The sequence below is a fragment of the Mauremys reevesii genome, linkage group 3 (assembly GCF_016161935.1).
Source record: "Mauremys reevesii isolate NIE-2019 linkage group 3, ASM1616193v1, whole genome shotgun sequence".
In the NCBI taxonomy this organism is placed as follows: domain Eukaryota; kingdom Metazoa; phylum Chordata; order Testudines; family Geoemydidae; genus Mauremys; species Mauremys reevesii.
In genome coordinates this window covers 49608772-49622238 of record NC_052625.1, presented here as the reverse complement: position 1 = coordinate 49622238, position 13467 = coordinate 49608772, and the positions used below count along the sequence as shown (strand labels likewise).

The following is a 13467-nucleotide window of genomic DNA, read 5'->3' as shown; positions in this document are numbered from 1 at the left end:
GATGTAGCAAAGCCATAGAATTTGAGGCCAGCTGCAGAAATCTGTTTATAAGCGGCAGCTCTATCGAGCTGCTTAAATTCTCATATTTCCTCTCATTTTGGAGATGTTGGTTTCTAAATGTTAATAAGTATCCTTATTGGGGAAACAAAACTGTGGTAACAAAGAGGAGATAGCTCAAACTGGATAGAACAGGAAAAAGTTTAATTATTTAAAAAACCCTCCTCCCCAAGAATTCCATATTGGACAGGTGTGGAGACAGGTACTTCCTTTCTCTTTTTAGACTCATAACTAAGTTTTTAAAAAATAAAAAGCCTAAAAGCTTTTAAAGATTTAATATGAAAACTGCTAGTCAGACCCAAAAGTTTACTTAAAAATCAAGAGGTGGCTTCCAGTTTAGACTGGCATGGAAGGACATGTGGTTGGTGTCGGGAGGAAGGAAGAATACAGTAATTACATGGGTGGAAGAGCTAATCAAGATAAATCACTTAACCAAAGGTCTGGCCTACATTACAAATTTAGGTTGACTTAACTACATCATTCAGGGCTGTGAAAAATTTCACTCCCTGTGCAATGTAATTAAGCCATCCTCAGTCATGGTCGATGGAGGAATTCTTTCATCAATTAGCTACTGCGTCTTGCTGAGATGGTTTACTACAGTAATGGAATAACCCCTTCCAGCTACACTACAGCAATACAGCTGTGCTGCTGTGCCATTTCTAGTGTAGACTGACCCTAAATCTCTTTGAAAGTCAATGGGACAGGATCCTAAGTGTTAAATCACTTGAAAATCGGACTTAGGCCATGTCTACGCTACCACTTATGTCGGCAAAACTTATGTCACTTGGTGTGGAAAAAACAGACCCCTGGTCGACATACGTTTTTTACTGGCAAAAGCTCTTGTGTGCACAGCGCTATGTCAGCGGGAGACCTCTCTCCTGTTGGCATAGAGCGGCTCCATGAGCGATCTTATAGCAGTGCAGCTGTGCCACCCACCATAAGTTTCCTAGTGTAGACATGGAGTCCTTTGAAAATTGTACCTTAGATCCCTGCTCCAAGAAGTTAACAAGATGCAAAACATGAGAAAGTTAAAAATAAAGACTCTGTTTATGCAGCTTATTTGTTTTGCCATAATAACTAAATAAATGTGTTTTATTAATGACTAAGTCTTTTAGTTAGTAGCGATAATGAAGTAAAATACTTGTGTAATTCTGTTTAGGTTTCCTTCAAAATTACAACACCACTTTAGATTATCTTCAGTCTATTCTCATTACTTACCTGAAAGTGGGGTTCCAGAAGTAACAACTTGTCACTCCAGAAGTGCTGTCACTGTGGATTACATTTTCTATTCTGCAGCAAAGGATGATAGTGCTGCTCAGCCAGGTAAAGAAGCTGAATTCAAGCACTAAAGTTCTCTTAAAGAATATCTCCCTGCTGAATGATAAAGTTCAGGACTTAGCCTAAAAGGAGGCATATTGATAAATTTCACAGATCTCAAGTACACAAAAGATACCAACCTCAGTGATTTACAGGTGCCCAAACATTTTGAACATGTGAACTGTTCCCTCACAGATTAAGGCTACAATCTTAACTCTTCCTGTCTTTTATTTTCTCCCTTACTGATTCATGTTAGCTTGTTGCTTGCTGGGATCATTGTAGTACATAGGGAGCGTCCTCTGTAGAACACTGCAGTGGCCTGCACCATTTCTTTTACCAAACACTTGGACATTTATGTGGTCATCATTGTCTCCTTGACTATAAGATTCAAGGAGTTGAGGAATCCTGATGAGCATTAATTAAAGAAGTGAATACCAAGGTACTATCACTATCATTCAGTAACCTATGTGAGCTTAGTGACTAGACCAGTGATATGATTGGTTCACGTTTTCAAGAATATGATGAACAGAGATTTCAGATGCGTTAGAGATGAGATATGACAACTTCTGCATGAGTGGTCATGTTTAAAATTACCTTGGAGCAGCATTAGTGTTTGTCTCAAGAGATGACGTACATGGTTTTGAGATCTCTTGGTATGAGGTGAAAAATCACAATGGAGCACTGCATTTGACTGTGTGTACTTGTGCTGCAATTTTGTGGTTGCAGTTGCAGCTAAAACTCACCAGATGGTGCAAGGAAGACATAACACATTTGGGTGGGTGCTTCATTGGTAACATTTAAATGTCAAGAATGGGTAATGTACCACTTACTGTATTTGGGGCCTTGTTGTGGGTTCCCTGAGAGAGAGATTTCCATGTTTTACAATTGGCCATCTGCTTTGCTTCATCCTACATCATCATACAGGATAATGAGCCTTTTCTATTGCTTGAAATCCTTTTAGTTTTCACAAAAAACAGTACAGCCTGGCCAGCTGGATCATTCTAGGGGTAAATCCCAGAACAGGGAGACCTGCGTTCCACTCCTACCTTAAGCACAGTCTTCCAGTGTGGCCTTTTCAAATTGCTTAACCATCTGTCCCTCAGTTTTCTATACACTACCAAATGTAAAAGGAAAAATGCAAGAAAATTAATCTAGCTTCAAGGACTTGGTTTTGCAATGTGCTGAAAACTTCTGCAATATGCCATGTGCCCTCAACTGCCCCTGACTTCAGTGTGAGTTAAGGATACTCAGCACCTTGCAAGATTGATCCCTAAACACCTAGAATGTATATACACCTCTACCCTGATATAACATGGTCATGGGGAGCCAAAAATCCCTACCGCATTATAGGTGAAGTGTCATTATATCAGGGTAGCGGTGGCAGGGCTGCAGCGGTGATTTAAAGAACCCGGGGCTCCGGCCGTGGGGAGCCCCAGGCCCTTTAAATTGCCGGCGGAGCCCCGCTGCTGCAGCCCCGGGGTGGCAGTGATTTAAAGGGCCCAGGGCTGCCCACAGCAGCCGGAGCCCCGGGCCCTTTAAAGCGCTGGCGAACCCTGCTGCCGCAGCCCTGGGGTAGCGGCGGCAGGGCTCCGGCGGTGATTTAACGAGTTCTGGGATCTGGCTGCTGCGGGGAGCCCGGGCCCTTTAAATCACTGCATGAGCCCCGCTGCCGCAGCCCCGGGATAGGAGCGGCAGGGCTCCAGCAGTGACTTAAAGGGCCCGGGGCTCCCCACAGCAGCTGGAGCCCCAGACCCTTTAAAGCGCCGCCGGAGCCCCGCTGCTACCATGCTATATGCGAACCCGTGTTGTATCAGGTTGCGTTATAGCAGGGTAGAAGTGTATTGTGGTAGTGCCATTGCATGCCCTAATTAAGTTTGTATTCAGCTTTGCTCTGAAAACGGGAGTTCAAGCTCTTTGTTTTATATGAAAAACAGTGTATCTGCCGCAAACTTTCAGCATATAATCTGAGTAAAACTTGAATTTTCTGAGCAGTTTCAAGAAAATCGGTTAATTAGTTTCCAAGTACTAATAAATTAAAAATTGGCCTAATAAAGAGTTCACATTTTAAGTCTCGTAATGTTTTGGGCCTCGTTAGCTTATAAACTACAGGCCGTAGAAAGTCTAGACTTTGTACATAGTAAGTTTGGGAATGGAGGGGTCTCTGGAGCGAGGTCATTTTATTAATTAACCAAAAAAATGGGTTTTACTGCATAGTTGTTGGTTTATTCTATGCTTAGGTGAGGGAAATAAGTTTGAGACCCAGCTTTTGGTTCTTTGTAGCCCAGGAGTTCTGTGGTACTGTTCAGACAGTTCAGGAGCACTCCTGAACCAGCTGAATAGTTTCATCTATGAAGATCAGGATCTTTGCCACAGCAACTGTAGCTTTGAAGACCAGGATGTGTGTGAAAAGTTCAACTTGTTCAGGATCTGTGCTGAAGTGACTAGGCTTGTCTTCAATGCAGTCATAGTTGCTAGCTTGTTCAAGCAGCTGAACAGCTTTGCAGAGCTCTAAGAGTGAAGTTCCTGAACCAGCTGAGTAGTTTCATGGAAACCAAAAATAGCTGCTGACTTGTTGAAGACCAGGAGTTCTGTGAAACTGTTCAGCTGTGAAGGTCTTCAACTATCTGCTTTTCATGGACAAAGCAACAGCTACTGTGTCAAAGGTCTTGTTTATGTATAGAAGGATCTCAACTCTCACACAACATAGTGGATATAATCAGCTGTGAAGTGATTTTGTGCAAATTTGTGTATAGCATCATTGTAACCAAAGCATTGTATTAAGACATCACAAGCCACTCCTCCCAGGTTGGAGTCCTCCTTCCAGGTATAAGGTGGGTGTGGGTGTGTATGATTTGGCTCACAACTATGTGTTTTCTGCACATACTTTTCTTCTTTTCTTTTTGTGTAGGAGTTGAAGATACTTTTGATGGAGGTCTGAAGCTTCTTGGTAGATTATCACTTTTAACAGAGCAAGATCTGTGGACAGTTAATGGTCTTCCCAATGAACATAACTCTTCCGATCACCTGTCCTTACTAGCTCAGTTCAGGCTTATTGAAGAATAATTCCCAAATTATTTTTATACCTGCACTTTCCTTCACCACCTCTTCTTCCTGTAATTTTTTTAATTCAAGGACTGTGTCAGACTGGTTAAATTAAGTTCGCCTGCATGCTGAATTTTTAGTGTTGTGTAAAGTAGAGTTTTTAAAGAGATTTCTTTGTAAAGTTGCTTAAATTACTTTGTGGAGTCATTAAGACAAAAAGAAATGAGTTTACATTAGCTTCCTCTTTTTGATAATGGAAAATGTCTGTGCCATAGTCTGAAAATGGCAATATTTTTAAAAAAGATGTTTTTATTGTAAATCATAGTAAAATGGGTGATGGTTAAGTACAGTGTACTTCTCTCAATCCTTCAAGCAAAAGATTGTGTTTGTAGCAAGTTTCATAATGAACTCAAAGTAGATTTCTATGTAGTTTCAAGTGTATTCTATTTCAAGTTGCTTTTGTTGCCCTTCCCAAGTATCTAAATATTTGGCACAATCTTGGAGTCCCTCAGCAGGAATTTAGCCAATGCCAGGGCAGCAGGATTGAGCCTATTCTTGCAGTATAGTAATTAGTTATGTTCTAAAAAGTGATTGTATAATGGTTAATCTTACAAAAGTACAACATGTTTTGCTGATGTGCAGAAGCTTTAAAAAGAATCTGAAATGAAACCAAGTAGGCAATTTGTGGTATCTGAACACACAGTGGTAAAGCACTGTGGTATCTGAACACAATTTGTGGTATCTGAACACAAGTGGTAAAGGTAGATCTGAAGGAGCTTTCATGTTTGAACAGTGTGTGTTTGTTTGAAACAGACTTATCTGGGAGTCGGACCTTTTGAGGTTTTGGAAGTGTTTATGGAATAGATGAGGCTGTTTTTCATGTATTCATCATTTAAATATTGTAACATTACTACAGCTCCAGAATAGTCAGTATTTAAAGATTCCCTCATGTTCAGTTTCATAATACACCATGACACAGCATACCCTGCAAAACACCTAGGATTTACAGATGAAACTTTAATGTGCTACTACATTAACAAACTTCTTGGCTGAGGGGAGGACAAACAGAAATTCTTGTGACTTAAATTATATATGGATGTGTGTGTGATTGAGTTAACTAACAGAAGTATAATTTCTAAATAGAGTTGCTGTCACTAGTGTGCTGCTAGAAAAACTGAAACTTGTACTTGATTATATTCCAATAAGCACCTGAATTCAGAAACCTTTCTTTATGTTCAGTCCACTTTCATGTCCCATTTTCAGTATTTTACTATTTTAATTACAGAATAACCATCTTCTTGATTGTCACTTTATATTCTAAGACTTAAGCTAAACATTATTTCAGAGGAATGTGGGGCCAATGACAGTCCAATTGATTGAACTCATAATTCAGACTTAATGTTTTGGGGTGATTGGAGTTTTGGTTCTCCTTGAATGGTTTTTCTCTGATCTTTGCTAACTAGATTGTGACATAAGGATCCATCTGCACGGTCAGCTGATCTGTCTGGCTCTGTAGCCATTCACTCAGTTAATGCTGAAAAACATTTGCTAGCTATTTTATTCAAAAATAGTCAGATACTTCTTGGCATACCCAATTTTATGTGGGTTAGGGTAAAGCCTCTAAGATCTGGGACCAGTAAATGCAGCCATTTGCCTGATAGCATAGCTGCATAACTTAACTATTTTTGTGAAGATGCCACAAATATCTGGCACCAGATAAATCTGAAAAGGCCATCTTCTCAGCTTGTTGTGCAAGTGCTGCATGTGGGTGATCTGTATAGGAGCAAGGGTAGATAGCAGAAAGGGTTGAAGCACTGTCACTGTAGGAGAAAGAGAAATTGCTGCTGTCTGGGTCTTCTATCCCCTGCTCTGGAGGGGCAACAGGACCCCTGATGGCACCTGATTTTTCCTGCAAACATCCCCAGTTCTGGTCTCCCATGTTTAAGAAGGATGAATACAAACTGGAACAGGTACAGAGACGGACTACTAGGATGATCCAAGGAATGGAAAATCTGTCTTATGAAAGACTCAAAGAGCTCAGCTTGTTTAGCCTAACCAAAAGAAGGTTGAGGGGGGATATGATTGCTCTTTATAAATATATCAGAGGGATAAATATTAGGGAGGGAGAGGAATTATTTAAGCTTAGTACCAATGTGGACACAAGAACAAATGGATATAAACTGGACACTAGGAAGACTTGAAATTAGATGAATGTTTCTAACCATTAGAGGAGTGAAGTTCTGGAACAGCCTTCCAAGGGGAGTAGTGGGGGCAAAAGACATATCTGGCTTCAAGACTAAGCTTGATAAGTTTATGGAGGGGATGGTATGATGGGATAGCCTAATTTTGGCAATTGATCTTTGATTATCAGCAGGTAAGTATGCCCAGTGGTCTGTGATGGGATGTTAGATGGGGTGGGATCTGAGTTACTACAGAGAATTCTTTCCTGGGTGTCTGGCTGGTGAGTCTGGCCCACATGCTCAGGGTTTAACTGATTGCCATATTTGGGGTCGGGAAGGGATTTTCCTCCAGGGCAGATTGGCAGAGGCCCTGGAGGTTTTTCTCCTTCCTCTGCAGCATGGGGCACGGGTCACTTGCTGGAGGATTCTCTGCAGCTTGAGGTCTTCAAACCACAATTTGAGGACTTCAATAACTCAGACATAGGTTAGGGGTTTGTTATAGAAGTGGATGAGTGAGATTCTGTGGCCTGCATTGTGCAGGAGGTCAGACTAGATCATAATGGTCCCTTCTGACCTTAAAGTCTATGAGTCTATGTTGTCTTCCAAGGCACTCATTCAGCTCCTTCTTCCATTGCCTTTCCTATAACCACTGCAGCTCTTAAATTGGAGTTATTAGATTATTATATAATCAACATTGACAGTAATTCCCACTTTGTTTCAGTGGGTCTAATATGCTCCATAATGCATGAGAAAAGAGAAAGCCTAGCATTAAGCTTATTGGTTGTTCTGCCTGGTTCATTATCTGACCTAGTGTGTTCAGAGTCAGATTTTTAGGGAGTTTTTTGTCCTTGCTTGTTACCCTCATTTTATTTTTTCTTTTGCTGCTAGGACAGATTAAGGGAGATCAGTAAACAGTGAATTTATAGTGCTTGGAGATAGTAGTAGAGGTGGTACATGGAATATCACACACATTAGTGTTTGTATATACTTCAAAGCTTATGTGTTCAGGTATTGAACTCCATACACTTGTACTCTGATTCATGGTGGAGTCTCTTTCCTGTTTGTTTGTTTTTTTAAAGGTGGCTATGGGTAGAATTTGATAAATTTCCCTGTTTTTAAAATGGTTCAGCTGTGGGGTTTAAAGAACACTGGGAAAGTTTCCAGCTTTATAGAATTGAAGTGAGGAAAGGGTGAGAGCAAGGCCCTTTTTACTCTTCATGTACTAGTGCTAGAGTTTCTGGCAAACAGCTGACTTGACCTTGCACACTGTGTTTAACAGTGGTGCTAAGTACGCTACAGCTACTTGAATATCCTTTACATAAAGATAATTGAAACATTTTCACTAAAAATGTTTGCTGCCTAAGAGAAACTAAAGATTTCCACTGAAGCTGGAGGTCTGTCAGTGTGTCAGCTTTTATTTATCTACAAGTCATATGATAAAGCTAAATCAACTTAAGTTGTAATTATTTTAATAAGGATGTTGTAATAAAAACGTGACCTTCCTAACAACCATACAAGATGATGGGGTTGCAAATACAGGCTGTTCCCCCAATTAAGTGAGACAGGCAGACTTTGACATTTAGGCTATATACCACCTATCCTGTAACATACTTAAGTTTTCAACTGTCACACCTGTCCTGCACTTATTGAGCTGGAACAATTTGTGCTAAGCCACTGCTCAGGCTCAGCTAGTGGCAAAGTTCTTGCATTTTAATGGCTGAAAATAAGAGGCATGAAAAACAAGAGCCAACTTATCACTGACAAGCCCTAGCCTATTTGTAGAGCAACACTGCTCCTCCCCATACAATTTTAGCAATGCGTTGCAACTCACCACTAACCCATCACATCACCACACACAACATTAGGCTGCTGCATAACAAGCTGGGATGCTGTATGATACAATATCTTTCTCCCAACTCCTGCCTTCATAGGGGAAGGGCAGGCTGAGATCTCGTTTTCTTCTGCCAGCGAGTGGCTTTGAGTTCTTCTCAAGGGCCTGTTCTTTTTGAACCCTCCACTTGTGGCTTTGTAACAGGCAGTGCTGATACAAGCCAAGGCCCTAGCTGTACCGAAACATTTTCAGGTTTTGGTACACTCCATGCACATACGTGTCAGCACCAGCTCCCATACTGCTGTAATCCATACCAACCTCTTAGTTCATACAAGGGATTATAGACCAGACAAACTTAAACAGAAAATAGTTCAAAGGAAAAAAATGTTCATGCTGAAAAATTGAGTTTCCTCCTCCATACCACCTCCCTGCCCTACAAAGCATAATCTTGATTTGGTAGAAAGAGGACTTTTTTCTTCTATCCCTACAGGATAGTGGAGCCAAGCCAAGGAATGAACTATGTACAGTGCTAGTCTGTATCTGGTCACAGTTTTGAAAGATGTTATTGTTTGTTTACCAATTTAACAAGCCAGACACTTCAGAAAGTAAAAGCTTAGCCTAGTTTTTATCTGACAGACAGCTATTTGGTGCTGCTAGAACGGCAGTGTACATACACGCAGACTGTATCAAGGAAGGCTTGTTACATCTTAACAGCCGGTTAACCAAAGGTGTTGAAGGAAGATACCTGCCTGCCTCAAGGACATTCCCTGTTTCCCTCCTGCCCAGATTTAAACCAACAAGGCCACTAATACTGTTCTGCTTCATTAGCACATATTAGCAAAGAACCTGAATTACTTCCTTCCCTCTTCAAGAGACGACCCTTGTCTGATGACAGTACTTTAGGGATAGAGCAAAGCAGCAGCTGTTCACGGGAAGTTATAGCATTCGGTACTCATGAAAGATGTTGAGTGAGTGGTGGCTATTGTTCCAGAGAGATTTCAAGCGAATGATACTGTCTCCTTTCAGTTTCTTGGCAGGTGCCATCACTAGGGGAAACAAGAACCCACCATATGATTAAGGGCTTAATGTGTAGGTTACTTTGTGTGCCAAATAGTGGTTGGCTGATTTAATATTGAAGATTTATGATATTTTGCATCAACCCCTCCTCTATTCTGGTGTTACTAGCTTACAATGACAAACAGAGTGACTGCTTTAAAAACACTCCCCACAATGACTATATAATTTAGTTCATACTACTACCTGTACATTAACACATTCCAAAAATAATAGCCTATTAAAAAAAGACCAAGACATTTTATTAAAGTTCCATGCTGCACATAAACATACAAGTGATGAGAAAAGCAAGACCCAGAGCCATGCACATGTATTTGTCCAGAATATCGTTTGCAATGAGCTAGAAAAACAGGCAGTTGGAATCACAGTTTTAAAGGTAAGACAAAAATGCAAGTGCAAGAGCAAATTTGAAGAGAATGAATAAAATTCACTTGTACTTCAAAACAAACAAAGTACAAAATAATGTCACAGCTTTATAGCTTAGAAAAGCTTCGGTGTAGCAAGTTAGATGTTCAGATAAACCACGTAAGCCAAAATACTCTGGATGCTGGTAAAACCACATCATCAAATTGGAAGAAATAGTCAGGGTACTGTAGAAAAACAAATTTTTTCAAAATCAAGTATATTCTAATGGCACCAAAGTACAGTTAAAAATCAAGGCTTCTGTTGCTTAACTAAACCTTATTTTCCTTATCACTTCATTAATGAGGAATCTGTTGTATAAGCTAACAGTTGACTTATGCTTACAAGGTCACAAAACACTGAGCAGTACATATTGTTTTAGAACTGAAATTCTATTGATCATAATGGCTTAAAATTTTACACTAATACAAACCATGATTTTTTTCCCCCCATTCTTTACCCTCGCACCTAACCTCCTCCCTCCCCCAAAACCCCCATCCTATTCAAAACCTATTTTAAAGCAAATAAGACTTGATAAATATACAACACAAAAAGGTTGTGGGCTGTAATGAAGCCTTATGTTTCACTGCAAGGAACCCTCTCCAGAACTCCGGAAAAGGAAATCCTCTAAATTCAGTCAAGTCATCACCTGTGCTGTTCTTCAGACAGAGGGGGAATCGTTTTCAGTAACCAAAATGAAATGTGAATTAGGAGAAGAACTTACCAGCTGTTTTTTGTTTGTTTGGTATTGGGGGGGATAACTTAAAAAAAAAGTGGGGAAATACATAACCTCAATCTTGCAATGAGCTCCAAACACATCTGCAGCAAACACAGCCGATTTCAGTGGAGCCCTGTTCAATTGTATCAGGACCTGCCAGGGCTTGTTGGCAGACTGGGGCCTTAATTTATTCTCTAGTCATTTTGTAGCTTATTTCACAATTAATGTATTGCAAAATTCCATGACTTTTTATAAAGTCATGCTCTCTTCCTCCAGGCATAAGAAAGGCCAGATGACAGATCAGTACATTATTCAGTGTTTATGCAATAGCTTGCTTGGGGAAATATTTCCATCTGACATTACAGTAAATCAACTGCCTTAGTACTTTTACTTTATTGTAAAATTCACCCCTCTCTGCCCCACCAAAATGACTATGGCCTTGCACCTGCATTCACACCTGTGTAAAGTGAGTAGTCATGTTTACACCATGCACATATAAAAATGACTATGCAAGCTGCAAGGCATGAAAAATCAGACTCCAACTTTGGGGACTGACTTCTCTTTAACAGCTAAATATTCATTACAAATCTTGGACTCCTACTTCTCACAATATTAAAGCTTTATCCATATACATCTCATATGATAGAGGTATATTGGAGTCTTTTGAATTGTCTCATGTACAATTGGAATTAAACTGAAAGCTATATTAATGTTTATAACAAACACTTATGTTGTATTGTCATCTTGTCCTGTGCTATTTAAGTATTTGCCCACTACACAGTCTGAAAAGCTTTCCCATGCAGGACTGTTTTCTTCAAATTACTGTTGGCATTCCCATCTGCTTCTGTATCCATTTGAACACTGGCTGATTCAGTGTTCCAAAGCCTTAGTACTTACTAGAATCTTACTATGTTTGTCGTCTTTATTACCTCTCCGCCTCATCTCCTCAGAAAATCCAAAGGACAAAAGGCACCAATGCCCCATGTTTCTGGCTTGTTTGTTTTTTAAAACTTAAAAAAAAAGTATGGCTTACCGTGTACAAGCTAGATTTTCAGAACAGCTCAGCTCCCATTTATGAACCTAAATGAAGTGGCTAAACTTTCAAGTACTCAGCACCCACTAACTCCCAGAGTTCAATGAGAACTCCTGGGTGCTGAGCACTTTGAAAAATCTGACTACTTCCATAAGGTCCCTAAATGGGAGTGGAACTGGTTTGAAAATCTAGCCATACATCCGTAGTGCTAGTTAAATCCATCAGTAAAAAGGACACCATAAGGAAGGAGGAGATAAGAACAAGTTTGTTTGTCTGAAAAAAATATGTGAAAATCAACTATTATTGCTACGCTTACTCTAACAAGAATCTTTTTAAAGGTAACTAAGTTACTGTAATGCATATAAAGGAGAACCGTCCCTAACTAAGTTGTGATGTCTGATCTTAATATAAGACACAAAGGCATCATCCCCTTCAAAGACAAATGATTCAAAATTACACACAAATATGGATAGAAAAGTAAACTCTCAAGGAAGCCTATTGATTCCGACACTTCCTCGTGAGTCAGACTGTACACACAGTTTGACTGTTTATACAGTGCAAATGCTAGTCTCTACAAAACAATGATCTCCAGGTCTTGTGCTTTAACACTGTAGTCTGCAAAGTTTAAAAAAAAATTAAGAAATTGTAAAAAATTCATTGTTGGTCGGTTATTAAAAAAACCAATAGAAACCTCAACTGGTTCTCTGTGTTTCTAAGACACTTGCATATAAATCAAACCTTACACTTTTTCATAGGCATGCACATAGTAAAGAGTGGCAGGGTGCATCGAATGCAGTAATATAGTACTCCCAGAAATGCTGGAAAACAGTACAAATTGGTTATAAAATTAAAATTGTCAATTTTGCATATCTCTTGTATACTGAGGTAATAGACACTTTAAAAAGTCACATCCACCTCTGCACTGCTATTTTATTGCTGAATAAAAATATTAATATTGACTTGATGTTTAAACCGACTGCACCCCAGCACGTTAACACTAACGAGAAATATTTCATTTCATCACCATTCCTAATACTACCAGTGGAGCACAATATTCAAAGCCAATTAAATAGAGTAAACAATTATTTAAATTAAAAAAACAAAACCAAAAACATCACAGTAGTTCCCTCCTATTTGATGCGGGGAAGAAATCCTGTTGAAGATAGTTTAGTTTTTCATTGATGTCACTTAATGAATTAAAAAAAATAATACTGCAGTCATTCTAGAATTTCTATTTTCTAGGTGAAACTTTAAATAAAATCCACAAGTTCTTAATAAATAGTCCCAGTTTCTTTTCCCCCGCACCCCCTTCCTTCAACGGGGCATAGGGTAATGTGCAGTGAGAAGCACCATGGAAGCCCTCCATCTGGCCTATGGCTTTGTTAGATGCGTAGTTGATAGCCCACTTCATTCAATGTAGTGAGATCACCCACTTTCTTGTCCATCACTGCAGGCCTGCAATCAAAGAGGGAAGAGGTGGTCAGTGTTCAGCATTTCTTTGACACAGATTTCAATTGCACAAACACCATTGCAAAAAACAAAACTAATGGAACAAAGTCTCTTGTCACTTAATCTAATGTAAAAACAGGACTAAACTTTTTTTGTTGAATGAACTAATTATGCAGAATGCAGCCATGTTATCTTGACATTGTGATGGCAGGAAGATCAGAGCCGCATGCAGAGACTCGGGGAACAGTAGGTAAATCCTGGGCGTTGCCCGCTTCTTTGCGAGGATTAAACCATTGCATAGATATAAACATTAAACAGCAAAAAATCTCAGAAAAATACAGGATTTATTTAGAAAAAGTGAGAG

The 13467-nt window shown here is 39.6% G+C and overlaps 2 protein-coding genes across 16 annotated transcripts in view; one reads left to right on the top strand and one right to left on the bottom strand.

Moving 5' to 3' along the window:
* The window catches only part of ANGEL2 (angel homolog 2), a 32410-nt gene extending 27650 nt beyond the window's left edge, over positions 1-4760 (top strand). For all 6 annotated transcript variants that reach the window (XM_039532557.1, XM_039532556.1, XM_039532562.1 and 3 more), the window contains 2 exons: positions 1217-1380; positions 4283-4760. In XM_039532557.1, coding sequence (XP_039388491.1) covers positions 1217-1380; positions 4283-4437 — 319 coding nt within the window. In that variant the 3' untranslated portion in view covers positions 4438-4760. The remainder of the gene's footprint in view (positions 1-1216; positions 1381-4282) is intronic.
* A 4961-nt stretch (positions 4761-9721) lies between these two features.
* Positions 9722-13467, bottom strand: part of VASH2 (vasohibin 2) — a 67186-nt gene continuing 63440 nt past the window's right edge. For 3 of the 10 annotated variants that reach the window (XM_039530424.1, XM_039530426.1, XM_039530427.1), the window contains 2 exons: positions 13061-13109; positions 9725-10091 (listed from right to left, as the gene is read on the bottom strand). In XM_039530424.1, the coding sequence (XP_039386358.1) occupies positions 10014-10091; positions 13061-13109 (127 nt within the window). In that variant the 3' untranslated portion in view covers positions 9725-10013. Of the gene's footprint in view, positions 12473-12870; positions 13110-13467 lie in introns of those variants that run through there. The other 7 variants (XM_039530419.1, XM_039530420.1, XM_039530422.1 and 4 more) reach the window with 5 other exon arrangements.